This window comes from Capra hircus, chromosome 26, assembly GCF_001704415.2.
Source record: "Capra hircus breed San Clemente chromosome 26, ASM170441v1, whole genome shotgun sequence".
Taxonomy (NCBI): domain Eukaryota; kingdom Metazoa; phylum Chordata; class Mammalia; order Artiodactyla; family Bovidae; genus Capra; species Capra hircus.
This window is the reverse complement of record NC_030833.1, coordinates 29,851,731-29,869,586: the sequence shown is the minus strand read 5'-3', so window position 1 is coordinate 29,869,586 and position 17,856 is coordinate 29,851,731. Positions and strand designations below refer to the sequence as shown.

Genomic DNA, 17,856 nt, shown 5'->3' with positions numbered 1-17,856 from the left:
CTTCCCAGCTTGCACTTAGTCAATCCATCAGCTCTTTCAAGATTTTTTTCTGTGTTCTTTTCTGAATTACTTGCTGACTTTTCCCTTCTTTTTCCTACTAGGAACCATCTTATCAAATCAAACTCACTTTTCTCTTTCATGCCCCTTCCCTTCTGCCCACTCCCCCAACACTCATCTGTGCACAAGCTTACAAGCATGCATACTTCTGCCTTGGCTCAGACAATTCTTTAGGTTTACCCTGCTTCTCTCTTCTCTACCTTTGCTCAGACAGTTCTCCACCCTGCTTCCCTCTTCTCAGGCTTTTCCAGTCGTGATTTCAAGGCAAGTCACTTAACGCCTTAGAGCCTGTTTTCCCATCTAATAAATAGGCCTGATAATCCATCAGAGTGGAATGAAACTACAACGAAAAATATTAAGTTGGATACTCTTTGTAAAAGTTTATGTACACTTTAATTTTTGGCTGCACCACAAGGCTTACAGAATCTTATTTCCCCAACTGGGGAATGAATCTGCCCCCTGCAGTAGAAGTGCAAAGTCCTACCCACTGGACTGCCAGGGAATTCCCTGTGTACACTTGAATGTAAACATTTCTTCCCAGCTACCGCCCCTTCCACATACACACACATCCTATTTACGGAGTGCTGGCGGTGGTGGAAGTGGGACGTGGGCCCTGCTGTCTAGCGACATGCAGTCTCACAGCCGCACAAACTACAGACTGTATGTGATGAAGTGCCAAACTGAGCTTTGGGGAATTCTGAGAAAAGGGATGACATGTCTTTTCCAGGGTCCCTTCAGTTAAATAATGACAGCTACTTCAATCTTGTGGACCTTCTCTCAGGCCAGTGCTCATCTGCCTGTTCCCTCACTCCCTGCTCCTCCAGAGCTCAGATTCCTAGGCACATGTGTGGCTCAGTTACCTTTGACCCTGTGGCTCTCATCATTTTGGTCTTATTCTTAGACCATATCAGTACTGTCACAAATGAGAGAGGGAGGATCAGACCAGGTTGTGGCTAGAGCTCAGGTCTGATTTTAAACCCTAGAGGGAGATTTAATAGGTGTTGGGAAGGAAGCATGACCCGAGTTGAGGGGAAACTGTGGGGCCAGGGTGCATGGAAGGACTACCCTAGTTGAGTAGGGAGCTGGAGAGTTGATTCTTAGGAGGCTTCCTAGATTGCTGCTGGGTAAGGCGATCAAGTCTAGAAAGGGAGGGATATTTGCTCACCTAGGAGGAGCTCACTGTAAGATCTGGAGTAAGAATGAACATGAACTGGAAGGGAACGCAGGTGTCTGAGTGACCCAGTCCCTGCGGAGGTAGACCCCAGTTACATCTAAGAGTTAGTCTGAGCGGACAAGTGCAAATGTTTGTGGCTTCTTTAATCAGAAAAACAGCATTTTTTTGGTATGCACTTCCGGTCAAATTTTTTTCATCCCTTCAAGCCTGACCCCCTCAGAGCTCAGGCTGAAAAAGCAGGCAGCTGGATACACTTGAGCTAGAAATCAAGACCCTCATCTGGGTTGAGAGCTGCCCCAACACTTGGTGTACACCTACTCTGGCCCTCCGCCCTAGGCAAAGAGTAGAAGCAGGTAGCAGGAGCGCAAAAAGTGAGCTCCGCATTAGGGGACTGGCCCGAGGGCCTTCGGAGAGTTAAGTCAGCCAGAGGACACGTGTGCACATCCCCCGGAGAAAGCAAGTCCAAGGGGTCCTAGGTCTGAGGGGCAGGAAGGTGGGATAAGTCCTTACAGAGCGCACAGGGTGATGAAGCCACCACCAGGGGGCGCGACCCTAGGGGGCGGGGCACGCCAGACGCCCGAGGGCACTGTGTGAGCCTTGACCCATAGTATAGGGTGGGGATGCGAAACCAGAGAGCGCCTTTCCCCGCACCCTTCCCTGCGGCCCCGCCTCCCTGGCCCCGCCTTCCAGGCCCCTGCTCCACCCCCGGCTCCGCCTCCACCAGCCCCGCCTCCGGCCGCGGCCCCTTCCTCCCGCAGCTGGTGCTGTGGGGCCGCGGAGCCGCGCATCGCCGTCTGCATGGCCGGGGATCTGCGAGCAAAGGTGAGACAGGCGTGGAGTGCGGGCAGCGGCAGGGCCTGCGCCGGGGGGCGGGGACCAGGCCATGCCTTCCCTACGTCTGTTAAACCTTCCAGGCTCGGCCAGGCCTTTCTCACCGCCAAGTCCCCTAGTCCCGCATAAAAGCTTTAGAGGGGCGCGGGCCAGGCCTCGGGCGGCGCTGGTCGCAGACCTGCCACCGCAGAGTCAGGATCTGGAGTGGGGCGGGGGCCCGCGTGGTGAACAGTGTTCCCCGGGATCTGGGTCACGTCTCCTGGCGTCTGGCGGGATCGAAGGAGAGCTCGTCCTCGAGCTGCAGCAGTAGAGACTGAGGTTAGATCTGAGGAGAGGAGAGAACAGCGGACTGTCCAGGATGAAGGCGAGGGTAGCGGGGGAGGGGCTCTCAGGCCAGGAGAAACCATCATCCTACTGGGCAGAAAGGGATACCGCCTACACTAGGCAGGTGGACATCTGCGATGAAGGTCGACAGCCTGCCTATCCCTACATTGATCCTGCTGGCTACCCTCCTCAGTTCCCTCCACCCCAAGATCTAACAGCCGGAAGGTGGTCAGAGTTCAGGGGGCCGGCCCTGGGGGAGGATCGCAAGCTTTGGAACCGGAGATGGTGTGTGGGACGTGGACTGGAGACCTTGAAGCCTTGTGGTCACTGGGGGAAGGGGGTGGCAGCTCCGCCCGTCCCCCCCCTCCCCGCCCCATTTAGCCCCACCCTCCTGCCCAACAGGTTAAATGCAGGCTGAGCACTCCCAGCCCAAATCCCAAATCTAGAACTGCAGTAGACATGGGAGTGGAGGTGGGTCAAGTTACCTGTTCCATTGCATCTTTACTTTGCTACATCAAGGGGCCTCCTCCTGCCTGAGTTATGTAGCCACTCCCTCCCTTGCCAGACTGGCCTTGACCCATGCATGGATCCTATTTGAGCATCTGAGATCAGAAACTTCCCTCCTCTTTACACACACACTCACAAACACAAACTTGGATTCTGGCCTTAGAATTAGGACTTTGGGGAAGGGAGGCAGGGTTCTGCTCTGCATCTCACTCCCAGTGGATACTGGTAGCCTCCAAGCCTGCGGTGAGAACTGGACCCCTATATGTACATACGCTTGTCTCTGCATAGATGTCATTGTGTTTGAGGACTGTGTGCATACAAATATAGTTGATCCTTTTGTGGACATGATGGTGCCTGACCCACTGTATCAGTGCGAGAACTGGACTCCTATATGTACATACGCTTGTCTCTGCATAGATGTAATTGTGTGTTTGAGGACTGTGTGCATACAAATATAGTTGATCCTTTTGTGGACATGATGGTGCCTGACCCACTGTATCAGTGCGATTGTGTGTGTGTCCCTACAGGTGCAGGACCCTCCTGTGAATACGTGTATAGTCTTCCATAGGGACATGTGTGGGTGTATAACTCTCCTTGTTAACCCCTGAGACTGTGTGCCTTGCTAATTGAACGGGCATGTGAATACAACTTTACATGTAAATATGTATAGACAGGTGGCAGGCCCTTTAGGTGAACATATTGTGCAGACCTCACTGTGAATGTGTGTGCCTGACTCTTCATGTGTACGTGTGCTCATAGCCCTCCTATGAATATGTATGTGTGTGTATCTACGTGCATGCACATCTCCCTCCTCTGGACATACGTGACTCATTTAAACCTCTGTCGGTGTGTCAGGCACCACACTGAGTGGTTCCTCTGACCTGGGGTGTATTCCTCTTGCCCAATCCTAGAGACTGATCCCTCCTAGCCTTAGGGCTCCCCCTGCCCCTGCCCCACTTCTGCACTAAGCAAATAGGAGGCCCCAAAGGTAAACAGGTGTGCCTCCACAGTGAGTGATGGGGCCTGGGCGGTTTGCCTGGGGCCTCTTGCTGCCCCAGCCCCCAAACTAGGATACGATGCCCCTCCTGTGGTCCAGGGAGCCTCTTCAGTCTACTCATATGCCATTCTCCGTTTTGGGGCTCTGCTCCAGAACAGTAGTGATCTTTACCTCTTGAAAAAACCCTCCGAATTCCTGTTCTCCCTCTGGCCAATTCCCAGTCTCTGCCCTCTCTTCAAGGCCACCTAGTTAATATTTGACCTGCAAGGAAAGGGAGAGGCCAGTGGCCCCTCTCTGGCTTTGTCAAAGATTGGGTGAGTCAGGTTTTCTCCACACCTAGCCCAACCAAGGAACTTCAGAGATCAGGCCTGAAGTTCAGGGGTCAGATCAAACCTGCCACCTCTCCCAACCCCATCCCCAGCTGGTTGCCATGAGGGAGGGTCCAGGTGTGGTAACAGTCTCCAAGATGTGCCAAGGGAGGTGGCCAGGGTCTCAAGGATTCTATCGTTTACCTTTTCCATATTGCTCATGTCTCAGTTAAGTGACCTTGCATGCTCGAGCTTCCTGTCCAGGTATGACAGCTGCACTGCTGGGGGAGGGGAGGGCAGAGGGGCAGATACCCACTTCGGTGCCTGTGAGTGCCTGTTTGCAGGTAGGGGCACGTGCGGACGCTTAGCCAGAGGGTACAGCACAGACTCGCATGGGCAGGGCAGAGACGTGCACCCCCTTGGAGAGGAATGCTGAGGAGGAGAAGTATCTAATTAAAGAGAAATTCCAGAGGGAGCTTTCAGGCCAGGGAAAAGAAAAAACAAAGGGAAAATAGGACAAAATAAACAAAGGCCCATTAAGCATCTCTGCCCAGGCCTTCCTGCATAAGGCACCCCCGCAGGCGGAGGGGCAGCTGCTGCCCGAGTTGGGCCTCACTGCTGGGAGAAGGCATTCTTCCTGAGAACCTGGGCTCTACCAAGATGGAGGCCTAGCTGAGCTTCTGACTAGGTTACAGAAGGGCTGTCACCTGAGATTTGGGTTGAAGGGAGTCTAGGGTCTTGTAAAGTGGGCAAGCTCCACCCAGCTTCCTGCATCTGAACAGCAAGGAGGACAGAATGATGGAGTTCATTCTCTTGTGGGAGTTTCGTAGATGCTGGGCCTCCTCGCTTTGATACCACCTGAACTTAGAGGGGAATGCTATCTACTTTCCATCTACACACAGAATTAAGGACTTTTTTTCTGTTTGTTTTTTCTTTTCTTCAGAAAACAGACCTCAGTGAACCAGAACTAGCCCTGCTGTTGGGGCAGGGTGACCCCACCAGTGATCTACAACCCCTGTGTGACCCCACCATGGAGTTTGTAACTGATGCCGAGAGGCAGTCTGGAATCCACCCCTCTTCTTGACCTCTTACCTGGGATTCCATGGCCGCACAATCATGTGATTCCATGTCTTCCCAATTCCAGGACCCTCCCTGGCCCCATGACCTCTGACCTTCTAAGCAACCTCCCTGGACCTTAATACCCTGTGACTAATCTTCCCATCATCCCCTAACCTCTGGCCCTGGCTCCCTTTGGGGGTCTTGTTGGTCTGGGCCTCCCCAGGAAGATGTGGGGGAGGCTCTGGCCCCTCCTCCTGAGCTTCCTCACAGCAACTGCAGTCCCTGGGCCCTCACTGCGGAGACCATCCAGAGAACTAGATGCCACCCCGCGGATGACCATCCCCTACGAAGGTTTGACAGCCCCAACCTCGAAAGGCAGCAGGAGCCAGGGGCTGGAGGTGGGGAGGCAGTCAGTCCCAGGGCTGGGCTCACAGATCCCGCTCTCCCCAGAGCTCTCTGGGACCCGGCACTTCAAGGGCCAAGCCCAGAACTACTCAACACTGCTGCTGGAGGAGGCCTCCGCAAGGCTGCTGGTGGGAGCCCGAGGTGCCCTCTTCTCTCTCAATGCACAAGACATAGGAGACGGGACTCACAAAGAGGTCAGCCCCTGGAGCCTAGACCGCCCAGAGGGTATCCAGCTTCATTCAGCATCTTAGGACCTCAACTTCCTGGAAACCCTGTCAGTCTTCCGTAACCCCCTGGTCAGACAGCACTGCCTTTCCTGGCCCAGGTCTCCTTTACATCCAGTGCTCCTTCTGACACTTACCTCACCCTGGGGTCCTATCACCTTGTCCCAAAGGCAATGGGGAAAGTCAAAGGCATTGGGTTCTATGCATCAGCCTATTCCCTTTACCACCCCCTCCAGATTCGCTGGGAGGCCTCCCCAGAGATGCAAAGCAAATGTCATCAAAAAGGGAAAAACAACCAGGTATGTGATCCGCCCTGTTCCCAACTCCTTTCCTCTTTCTCTTCAGTGGGGGCTATCACAGTTGGTGGGGACATAAATGGAGAAACAGATCAGCCAGTCAGTTGCAGCAACCACTGTGAGTGCCGCTGGAGTGGCCGGCCTGGGAGCAATACTTGTAATGCAAACATCTGGTGACCTACTAGCGTGGTTTTGGATATTATCTCAATCTCCTCTGGGCTCCCAAATAATAATCATGATAACAATAGGTAATCTCTAGTAAGCGCTGACTTAGCTATTATCTAATTTCATTCTAAAATAATCCTAGGAAATGGTGTTATCCTCCACTTTCAATGAGAAAAATGAGGCTTTGGTCAAGGAATAGCTCAAATACCCACTTTTCCATAGTTATTACTGAAGTGTCAGGCTTCCTTGGTGGCTCAGACAGTAGAATGTCTGTCCTTAATGTGGGAGACCTGGGTTCAATCCCTGGGTCAGGAAGATCCCCTGGAGAAGGGCATGGCAACACACTCCAGTACTCTTGCCTGGAGAATCCCATGGACAGAGGAGCCTGGCGGGCTACAATCCACGGGGTTGCAGAGTCGGACACTGGACACGACTGAGCAACTAACACTCTCTAGTGAAGTGTCAGCCCTTTCTAGCTAAAGAACAGAATGTCTGCAGGGGTCCTATGTCTGGCTATGCAACAGATTCATCTGGAGAGCTTTTTACACAGTGTTTTTATTTTTTTTGTGGCATGGCATATCAGAATCTTAGTTCCCCAACCAGGGATTGAACCAGCACCCTCTGCAGTGGAAGCACAAAGTCTTAACCACTGGACTGCCAGGGAAGAAACTGGAGAGCTTTTTAAAAATACCCCAAGGCCCACAAGCTGGGGGATTCTGACCTAGTGGGTCTGCAGCACTTAAAGGCGTCTCCAGGAGATTCCATCAAAGGATGCCTCTAAGTGTAACATGGGTGGAAAATAGAGCTGGTGAAGCATATGGAGCCCAATTTATGGAGGGCTGTTAACACCCAGCTGGGGGTTTGGATTTTATTCTATGACAGTGGTACCCTCACCATTTGATATTTTAGAGACTTTCATACTTTGACATGCACTTGAATCACCTGGGTGTATTATAAATGCAGATGCTAACTCAGAAGGTCTGGGGAAAGGCCTGCGATTCTGCGACGCTAATGAGCTTCCAGATGAAGCTGACACACTACTGGTCCCGGACCATTCTTTGACTTTAGAAGAACATTTCCCAAAGCATGTTCTGAGAAGCAATAATTTTCAAAAGAGATGTTTAATAGTTAGACGAGTTTGGAAAATGCTGCATGCTCAATCCTGCAATGCACAGGGATACCCTTAAGGCTTTGAGGTGTCCCCAGTAAAGATAGCTTTTACCTGTGGTTTTCTATCCATTTGACCACAGAACTCCCCCTCCCCGCTCCCCCTTTTTTAATGGAAACATCTTGGGGAAACACTATTTTAAGAATATTTATCTGGTCTCAGGCACTAAATGAATTAAAATAGAGTGAGTCTGGAGGCAAGAAAGGTAGTGCGGAGGTGGGGGGCATCATATGGGTCAGAGGAGGGAGGCCTCAGCAAGCTGGTGGAGAGGAGGGCTGGATGCCAAAGTCTGCACCGGGTGAGGGTGGGGTAAAGACATAGAGGCCTGCATGGACTCAAACCCTGGGTAACAGACAGGAGGAGGAATCATTAACAAGACAAAGAAGTCAAGAGGGCATCAGCTTAGGGCATTTGGTAGGCGGAGAAGGCCACTGTGGCTGCAGGAGGGTGAATGAGGCCAGAGGAACGGGCAGGGCTCTTGTCATGTAGGGCCAGGAGCATGTGGGGCCCTATGTTCAGGACTCTGGTGAGTCACAGAAGGGTTTTAAATACAGCAGTGAGATGATCTGGTTTACATTTTTAAAATATGCCTCGGAAAGTGGGTTGCAAGAGGGTGCTGACTGGTAGAATCTCTCTGAAAGGAAAATCCAGACAATGGTAACAGCAGTCTCCTTTGAAGGCAACAGGATAAAAAAGGAGGCTGTTTACAACATATCCCTTTGTACCTTTTGAATTTACACCGTGTGCATGTATTCCTCATTCACTGAATCAATAAACAGCTTTTGTAAAGAGAGGCAGGGAGGTGGGGGAGCTGTCAGGTGGTCGCTGTGGCTGCCCAGGGAAGAGATGACAGTGATAAGTGGACTAGGGTGATGGCAGTGGAGGGCAAGTGGACCGAGTCATGGGACGTGCAGGATAAAGACCTAATCATGGAGAGACTGAATGTGGGGGTGAGGGAATGGGAAGCAGCAAAGATGACGCCTGGTTTCTGGACTGAGTAATAGGATGGACGGATGAAGTGAGGTGGGAAAGACTGGAAGAACAGGTTCAAGGGAGAAGATGCACAGGATGGAGGAGGGGATAAGCTTGGTTTCTGACAGCATGAGTTTGACATGTCTGTGGGCTAGCAGGTGGAGCAATGGCTGGAACCTGGGGGGTAAGTTTGGTAATGCCACCCTGAAGCGGGTGTGGGAGCTCTATGCCTGGTGGACGGTGCTGTGAAGATGCAAGAGAGAAGCATCTTCAGGTGGTGAGAGCCCTTGGAGCCCCCAGACTAGGGGACTACAGAAGATGCAGGAGAAGCCAGCCAAGTGTGACAGGTGAGCTGAGCTAGCCAAGGGGAGAGGAGTCGAAGGACAGCAAGTTCCCGGGACCAATCTGTGTCCTGAGCAGTGAGAACACCCACCAGGATCTTAGAAGGAACCTTTTGTCCTGTGGGTGGGGGCAAGAGCCAGACCACAGAGCTGGCCTAATGGAAGCAGTCTCTAAGGAGGCCTGGGGCTCACAGCCCTCCTCGTCTATCCCACAGACCGAGTGCTTCAACCATGTGCGATTCCTGCAGCGGCTCAATGCCACCCACCTCTACGCATGTGGGACTCACGCCTTCCAGCCTCTCTGTGCAGCCATTGTGAGTGTGTTTGCCCCTGCCCTGACTGCCGCCCCTGCTCCCTGACCCTGGACCCTTCTGACCTTCGGCAACAACCCTGGCCTGTCCTCAGGATCACTGACTTTGGGCCCCTCCTCCCCCAGGATGCTGAGGCCTTCACCTTGCCAACCAGCTTCGAGGAGGGGAAGGAGAAGTGTCCTTACGACCCAGCCCGTGGCTTCACTGGCCTCATCATTGGTAAGCATGCTCTCCTCTCCACATGGGCCCCTCGACCACAGGCATGCTGTCTGGGAGACATGGATCTCATTGCTAGGACTTGCCACCCATGTAGTATTATGTGTCTTATGTGTGACGTGTCTCTCATGCTGGGCATGTTTGTGCCTCAGATGGAGGCCTCTACACAGCCACTCGGTATGAATTCCGGAGCATCCCTGACATCCGCCGGAGCCGGCACCCACACTCCCTGAGGACGGAGGAGGCACCGATGCACTGGCTCAATGGTTAGGAGGATGAGGCCCAGGGTGATGGGGGGCAGGGGACTGTTTCTGCATCCGTACTCCCTTGGGCAGTTGACCATCATCCCATCCCGAAATTCCCAGGTGAGCCTGTCTCTTCCTGGGTGTGGCTGAATCAGGGCGGTGCGGTGGGGATGGGGGCAGTGGGTGGAGATCCCCAAACTATCTCAGAAGCCACCTGACCCACAGATGCTGAGTTTGTGTTCTCCGTCCTGGTGCGGGAGAGCCAGGCCAGTGCCGTGGGTGACGACGACAAAGTTTACTACTTCTTCACGGAGCGCGCTGCTGAGGAGGGTGCAGGCAGCTTTGCTCAGAGCCGCAGTAGTCACCGCGTGGCCCGCGTGGCCCGGGTGTGCAAGGTGAGGAGGACTGAGGTCAAGGCAAGGGTGTAGAGGCTGAATCTCTGGCCCTGGCCATTGACCCCCTGCCCCCTGCCCCCTCAGGGAGACCTGGGAGGGAAGAAGATCCTGCAGAAGAAGTGGACCTCCTTCTTGAAGGCGCGCCTCATCTGCCACATCCCACAGTATGAGACGCTGCGCAGTGTCTGCAGCCTGCGAGCTGACACCTCAGCACACACACACTTCTATGCGGCCTTCACGCTGACCACACAGTGGTCAGTTCGGGGATGGTGGGAAGGCGAGGGATGGGGACAGCACAGAGACTGGAGCTGAGGTCAGGGGAGATGAGAGAGGACTCCCCGGGGGAAGCCAGCCTCAGAGAGAGAACTTCAGGCACATCCAGGGCTCTGCTGCCACTCAGGAGAGGGCCTGCGGACTCAGAGCAACGGTGGGCTCCAGGCTGGGCAGGTAGGCAGGCTCCTTTCAGTGTGACTCAGCCCCCTCCCCTCCATCCCATCCTTAGGAAGACCCTCGAGGCCTCAGCCGTGTGCCGCTATGACCTGGCCGAGGTGCAGGCTGTCTTCGCAGGCCCCTACATGGAATACCAGGATGGTGTCCGGCGCTGGGGCCGCTACGAGGGTGGGGTGCCAGAGCCCCGGCCTGGCTCGGTGAGTGCTGAGGCCTGGGGTCAGTGCTGAATAGACAGGACCCCTAAGATAGGGAGGAGGTCTAACCTTGTGGGGAGGGTGGGCCAGTGGTAGAATTCTAAGGTTCACCACCCTATCCCCCACCACAGTGCATTACAGATTCACTGAGAAGCCGAGGCTACAACTCATCCCAGGACTTGCCATCTCTGGTCCTGGACTTTGTGAAGTTGCACCCACTGATGGCTCGGCCTGTGGTGCCTGCACGTGGACGGCCCCTGCTGCTCAAGCGCAGTGTGCGCTACACACACCTCACGGGGACATCTGTCAGCACACCCGCCGGACCCACCTATGACCTGCTCTTTCTGGGCACAGGTGCTTCTGACCCCTGGCCTGAGCCCTTTGGTGACTGCTGGCCTGAGTCCTTGATCCCTATTGACGTCCAGTCCCCTGGAGGACCCCGATCACAAAACCCTGGTGACCACTGATGTTGATTCTTCAGTGAACAATCACTACTGGTCCCCAAGGACCACTAGCTCTTGGTGACTGCTGACTCCTGTCACCAACCACAATGACATTTGACCCTGGTCACTAATGCTTCTAAATCCAATAATTCTTGCCATGACTAGTGTGGAGTTTCCAGTCTCGGGAGAACCCACTGCTACTGGCTGAATCCTTGTCCCTGACCTCAGGATTCCAAGCTGTTCCCGTTAGGCTATTTATTGCAGGGGGCTGAGAGTAGCTTCCACTGCTGGGAGTCTGACCTTCTGCCATTCCCATACCAGCTGATGGCTGGATCCACAAGGCTGTGGTCCTGGGCTCTGGGATGCACATTATTGAAGAGACACAGGTGTTCAAGGAGCCCCAGTCTGTGGAGAACCTGGTCATCTCTCCGATGCAGGTAGCTCCTGACTCATGACCCTCAACATTCTGGTCTTGCCAGAGTAGACAGAGGGAGGTGGGAGGCTGGACACTGGCTGGGGGTGTGTGTGTGTGTGTCTGTAAGTGGGAGTGAGGTGCTGCCAACCAGCTGTTCTCTCTGACTCCTAGCATAGCCTCTATGTGGGGGCCCCAAGTGGCATCATCCAGCTACCACTGTCCAGCTGCTCCCGCTACCGCTCCTGCTATGACTGCATCCTGGCCCGAGACCCCTACTGTGGCTGGGACCCCAGCACCCATGCCTGCATGGTGACCACCACCGTAGCCAACAGGTCCCAAAGTAGCAGGTGAGAGGCATGGGGGTTGGGAGGGGGCGGTTCGAGGGTCCCATTTGCCCCGGGAATCAGGGCCTAAGGGGTGAAGGAGGGCCTTCCAGCTGCAGGGAGTAGGGTCCAGTTGTTAGTAACAGCTTTGCTGACCCTTCCATTGGGCAAACTACAGCCATTTCCCTTGTTCTTGAATCCCAATCCTCTGTCTCCAGGACAGCACTCATACAGGACATCGAGAGAGGAAACCGAGGCTGCGAGGGCAGCAGGGTCACAGGTAAGTGCCATCATGGCCGTGTGTGGGTCTGGCAGCACAGTCTGTCCCCTTTACCATCTGATGCCATCTGTATGTGCATATTTGTATCTGAATGACTCTGTGCTTTCAGTGAGAATGACCCAGCAGAGAGTAAGTATTCAACAAACATTTGTTGCAAAACGAAAAGCTATAAATAAGCAAACAGGTTCAAGATGTGAAGTTTTTCCTCACTTCTGGAGCTTACAGCCAAGTATGTGCACAGGCAATTAAATGATCACACCATAAATTACAATTCTTTTCTTTGGCTTTTTTGATACAAAAGAAATAATTACAACTATGACAAGGGTTTGAGAGATAATAGGTTCTTCCCCAAGGAAGATCAGATGACTGAGCTGATATCTGAAGCAAGAGCAATAATCATAATAATCATAGCTAATATGTACCGAGGATTTACCATGTGGCAAGCACTGATCAAACACACGCATTTCATTTGTTCTCAGAGCATTCCTATGAGACAGGTGCCATTATTACCATCTCCATGAGGGGCAATCTCTCTGAGTAACAGAGAGAATAAGTAAACTACCCCAAATTGATCAGCTCTTAAGCAGTAGGCTCAAATGAGCCTAACCCCAAGCAGGCTGATTGGAATCTGTGCTTTTGTTCACTGTTACGCTTTCTCCTCCGAGTTAACCTGGCTAATACAGGGCATGAGGAAGGGGATGACACCCAAGTAGAGGGAAAAGCAAGCTTGGTGTTTGAATGAGAGAAGAGGCTGGAGAGATGGGCAGGACTGTGCTGAGGCAGGGGGATGGGATCATCAGTTTAGTGTATTTATTTTATTTATTATTTTTTTATTTAGAACACAGATTTGACTTTATTATTCTCAGTCTGCATTTAATATATCCTATTCATTTTCTTTTTTTAGTTTAGTGTTTTTAAAAGGTCAGCCCACTGCTGCGTAAAGAATGGATTAGGTGAGGGCCAGCAGCTGGGGAAGGAGAGACGTGAACAGGTCTGAGAAAAATTCTGGAAGCAGAATCTTAGTGAGGGTTAGATACAAAGGTGAAGGGGAGAAAGAGACAAGGGAAACTCAGGTTTCTGGGAAATGGCTGGTGGTGCCATACAATTGGTGATGACAATTCAAGAAAAATACCCAGTGTCATCTAAGAGGGAGCTTTTGGCCTCAGTTCCTGTGACACGTCCAAGAGATGTATGGCACGTATAAGAAAGTCAAGTCTACGCTCAGTAGAAAACTCTTTGTTGGAGACAGAGATGAGGAATCACTGGTAGATGTCAGGAACTGAAACCACTGAGATGGGCCAACTGAACCTTGCGTGGGAGCATGAGCACAGAGGGCTTAGTCCTGCAATTCTAGATTCTGTGTGTGGTGCTGGGGACCTAACAGTGAACCACCTGGCTTGCCATCTCCAGTGCCTCCCAGGATAACCAGGCACTGACCACATTCTCCTGTCCCTTGCTCCCTCCAGGGCCACCACCACCACTGAAGACCCGTTCTGTGCTCCGGGGCGATGATGTCCTATTGCCCTGTGACCAGCCATCCAACCTGGCCCGGGCCTTGTGGCTGCTCAATGGGAGCATGGGCCTGAGCGATGGGCAGGATGGCTACCGTGTGGGTGTGGATGGGCTGCTGGTAACAGACACGCAGCCTGAGCACAGCGGCAGCTACGGCTGCTATGCTGAAGAGAACGGCCTCCGCACCCTGCTGGCCTCCTACAGCCTCACAGTGCGGCCAGCCACTCCAGCGCCTGCTCCACAAGCCCCTGCCATGCCTGGGGCACAGCTGGCACCGGATGTGCGGCTGCTCTACGTGTTAGCCATTGCTGCACTTGGTGGCCTCTGCCTCATCCTGGCTTCCTCCCTCTTCTACGTGGCCTGTCTTCGGGGAGGCGGACGAGGGCACCGTCGAAAATACTCACTGGGTCGGGCTGGCCGGGCAGGGGGCTCTGCTGTACAGTTGCAGACAGTCTCAGGCCAGTGTCCTGGAGAGGAAGATGACGGTGATGATGGAGAAGGGGCTGGGGGCCTGGAGGGTGGCTGCCTCCAGATCATCCCCGGAGAGGGAACCCCAGCCCCGCCACCACCACCCCCCCCACCGCCACCAACTGAGCTGACCAATGGGCTGGTGACGCTGCCCAGCCGGCTGCGCAGGATGAATGGCAACAGCTACGTGCTCCTGAGGCAGAGCAACAATGGAGTGCCGGTGGGGCCCTGCTCTTTCGCGGAGGAGCTCAGCCGCATCCTGGAGAAGAGGAAGCACACACAGCTCGTAGAGCACCTGGATGAAAGCTCTGTCTGAGCCCAGCCTCCCAGGACAAATGCTCTTCCAAACCAGCCTGCCTGTACCAGGCTGGGCCGCTGCCTCCCCAACGGACACCTTACCCTCATCCCCGCAACTCCAGGCCCTTCTCCCAACTTTGTGATGTCCCTGTAGGGCTGGCCAGCGTCAGGCCCAGCCAAAGCCCCCTTCTCAGTCTCTCCACAGACCCATCTGTGAGCAGCCCAGGTCAACCGGTGCTCCTCAGAGGTAGGTGCCCCTCAGGCTCTGCAGTCCCAGCCCCCACTCCTCTTCCCTTTTAACCTAAGCACTTGGGAGGAGAGGATGCCATCCTCCTGCCCCAATCATCTGCTTACACCCTTCCTCTTTCTCCCAGGCAGGGCTCTGCAGGTCCAGGTGGCCTCAAGGTCACCACCCTCTGCCTGGCCCTATGTGCTGGACGGTCCTGAAAACAAACCAGACCTCTGCCAGCCACCAGAGCCACCTGAGCCCTGCGTGCATTCACTTGCGCACGTGGAAGAATGCCTATCAGCTGGGCTGCAGGGCCCCCACCCCCACCTCCTGGTGCATTCCTGCATTTCATTCCTTCTTCTGGACTTTGGGTACCCTCTCAATTGCCACCTCCCATCCTATCTAGTCTTTTCCTGTAGTCCCAGCCCCATGTGATGACCTCTTTGGCAAGAGCTTGGCAACAGGCCAGCCTGGGAAGGTAAGACTACCGCATCCTTCCCTCTTCTCCCCTAATGTGTAGCCCTTGTGAGTCAGCCTCCCTACTCCCTGGTCACTCTCAGGAGTGCCAGAGACAGCTCCAGGCCTGGTCTTCCTCACGCACATGTGCTTACATTTCCATTCACACGCAACTTCTGAGCCTCCCCTTGCTGCATCGAACCTGTGTCTGCTGGATTTGGTCCATGAACATTTCAGAGGGAGAGCTGTCTCCCATTTAGCTGTCCTTGCAGACACTTCCTTAGGACGGGTGACCAACACTGCACTCAATGAGCCAGCCTCCCTTTTGGGCACCAAGCATTTGCTGCCCCTAGATCAGAGCAGGGGGAGGAGAGATCTGAGGTCTCACCTGGCACTGATGCCCGTTCTCGGAACTATGCAAAGGGCAGAGGCTGGGAGTCTGGATGCTTGGCTCCCACCCCTGTCCTACCTCACCGGGGCACTTTCAGGGTCCAGGGGCCTCTGAAGTTTCCAGGCCCACATGGGACAATCAAAACCTGACTGAGCTCCCCCATTTCCCTCGGGTGAGGATGACTGTTATTTTTGTAGCTGAGAACGTGGAATCCCACGGATTTTTACTGCCCTTCACCCAACCTCTCCTTCCTCTACCCCACAATGAATGTATTTATTGTAAACTGGCTACACTTCTTTAGAAATGCCCCCGCTCACCACGCAGGTAGGCGGGACAGGCATGTGACAGAGTGGGGAGGCTGGGCTCAGCTCCTCCCCCTACTGTTGGTTAATAAATACCCTTTTCCCCACAGCTACTATGAGTGGTCTGCTTGGTCTAGGCTGGTCTTCCCCTGATCACCAGGAGACAGGCTTCTAAGCTTATGATAAAGATGCTTCAGGGTGGGCTCTGCTTTCCATATAACCATTTTCAGGGCTTCCCTAGTGGCCCAGTGGTAAAGAATTCGGCTGCCAATGCAGGAGACATGGTCCGGGAAGATCCCATGAGCAACTACACCAGTGCGTCACAGCTACTGAGCCTGTGCTCTAGAGCCCGGGAATGCAACTACTGAGCTATTCACCACAACTACTGAAGCCCATGTGCGCTAGAGTCTGTGCTTCACAACAAGAGAAGCCACCGCAATGAGAAGGCTATGCACAACTAGAGAAATCCAGTGTGCAGCAATGAGGACCAGACACAGCCAAAAATAAAATTATTATTTTTTTAATTTTGCAGAAGGTGGGATCCTCAGCTTCCATCCTGATTGTCCTGAGCAGGCACACAGGCTTTTTAAAATGATCACTATTTACTGATCATGGTGATAAGGGGATGACAAAATTAATGACAATTCAAGAATTCATACAAAAGTTTCTAGGTTTTTATCTCCTGGCTCTTTTTCTCATCATCTCCTCCCCTCCCTAGTTCTAGAAGATGTTGCCTATTAATCAGATGGTCTGAGAATCACTCTTTCCAAGGGTTAAGCCTAGATTAATCATATGGCCTTTGATACTACACCATCCTGAAGAGTTATTATTCATTTGCTTCTGGTTTTAGAATAGTCAAAAATTGGTGTTATTTTGAAGCAGACTTCAAGTGTGACCTTGGCAAATTTATTAACTTCAGTTTTCTAATCTGCACACAACATTCACATAGATATAAAGGGGCTAGGCCAGGCTCACAGCAGACTCTCTTGGTCACTGGCTACAGAAACAAGCCAAAAGGAATTCTTCAGAAGCCAGCCTTGAAAGCCCTCACTGTGCTTTGAGATCACTATTATTGACTTGGATTTAAGAAATGAAGACCAAGTCAAATCTCTGAAGATTCTCAGGTTTCAGGATGTCAACTGGCTAAGAATGAGGAGACTCACAGTCCCTGCCCCTAACGGTGGACATCAAAACAGACAGGCAGCTCTTCTTTATCCCAAGCAAAAGTATCCATTGGTGGGCTCCATCTATCTCCCGTGAAGCAAACCAGGAGCAGGAACCACCTCTGCTGGAGTGAGAGTCCAAACTATGGGTATGGAGTTGGTCTTCATTGTGCTGGCCGCTGGGTCGGGGCAGGATTCTGGACCTCTCGAGGGCGCAGCCCGCCCAGTGCTGTCGGTTTGTTGGTGAAGGGGTGCCACTGACCCTGGATGCTAGGACTGTCCGTGTGGAAGGGCTTGCGGATGCGGATCACGTCCAAGCCCGACTGGTCGGCCAGCTTCTGCACCAGTGTGGCGATCTCCTCGACCGACTTGCAGTTCAGGCTCTCCTCGCGCACAGCCCCATTAACTGGTCGAAGGGAGATGGGGATAACAGAAGCGGAGCAGCGGTCAGAAAAGCGGCAGGCAAACGGGCCGAGCCCCGCTCCGACGCCGCCCTCCAGCCCTCGCCCGGCCCCACTCACGGTATTCGGCCACTACTCTCGGCACACAGCACGGCCGCGGGTTCACATATATGACGACCCCGGGATTCCGGCGGGCGAAGTCGGTCACCTCCCGTTCCACGAACTCCCTGAGGGACCAGAGAAGGGTGAGCAAGGTGACCCCTGACCCGGGGCGACCGCGGCTGGAGTCGCACCCCCGCGGCCTTCCTCGGCTCACCTGGCGCCGCGGGACGAGGGCGCATCACGGCTGAGGCTAAAGCTGAGCCGCTGCAGCTGCTGCACGTAGCGACCCAGCCCGTTGTGCAGGACACTCGCCAGGAAGCGGCTCGCGGTCCCGCGCGCAGTCATCGCCACAGCTCTCGGGTCGCAAAGCCGGGTCTCGCCGAGTGGGGGCGGGGCGAACCAGAGGCTTCCGCTTCCGGGAACACTTGCAACGCG

The 17,856-nt window shown here is 53.7% G+C and overlaps 2 protein-coding genes across 3 annotated transcripts; one reads left to right on the top strand and one right to left on the bottom strand.

The window, feature by feature from the left end:
- SEMA4G (semaphorin 4G) lies at positions 1,924-15,868 on the top strand. 2 transcript variants are annotated; one of them, XM_018041195.1, is made up of 16 exons: positions 1,924-2,053; positions 5,142-5,608; positions 5,708-5,856; positions 6,123-6,185; positions 9,044-9,142; positions 9,265-9,358; positions 9,508-9,621; positions 9,826-9,995; positions 10,080-10,249; positions 10,498-10,642; positions 10,771-10,993; positions 11,404-11,519; positions 11,669-11,844; positions 12,039-12,100; positions 13,567-14,624; positions 14,756-15,868. In XM_018041195.1, exons 2-15 carry the CDS (start codon positions 5,485-5,487, stop codon positions 14,394-14,396), a joined length of 2,535 nt encoding a protein of 844 aa, XP_017896684.1. In that variant the 5' UTR covers positions 1,924-2,053; positions 5,142-5,484; the 3' UTR covers positions 14,397-14,624; positions 14,756-15,868. The 2 variants fall into 2 exon arrangements, with proteins under 2 accessions (XP_017896684.1, XP_017896683.1); XM_018041194.1 differs by having other exon boundaries at positions 14,752-15,868.
- Positions 16,260-17,851, bottom strand: MRPL43 (mitochondrial ribosomal protein L43). The gene is made up of 3 exons (XM_018041201.1): positions 17,636-17,851; positions 17,440-17,546; positions 16,260-17,324 (listed from the first exon to the last, which is right to left on the bottom strand). Exons 1-3 carry the CDS (start codon positions 17,764-17,766, stop codon positions 17,083-17,085), a joined length of 480 nt encoding a protein of 159 aa, XP_017896690.1. The 5' UTR covers positions 17,767-17,851; the 3' UTR covers positions 16,260-17,082.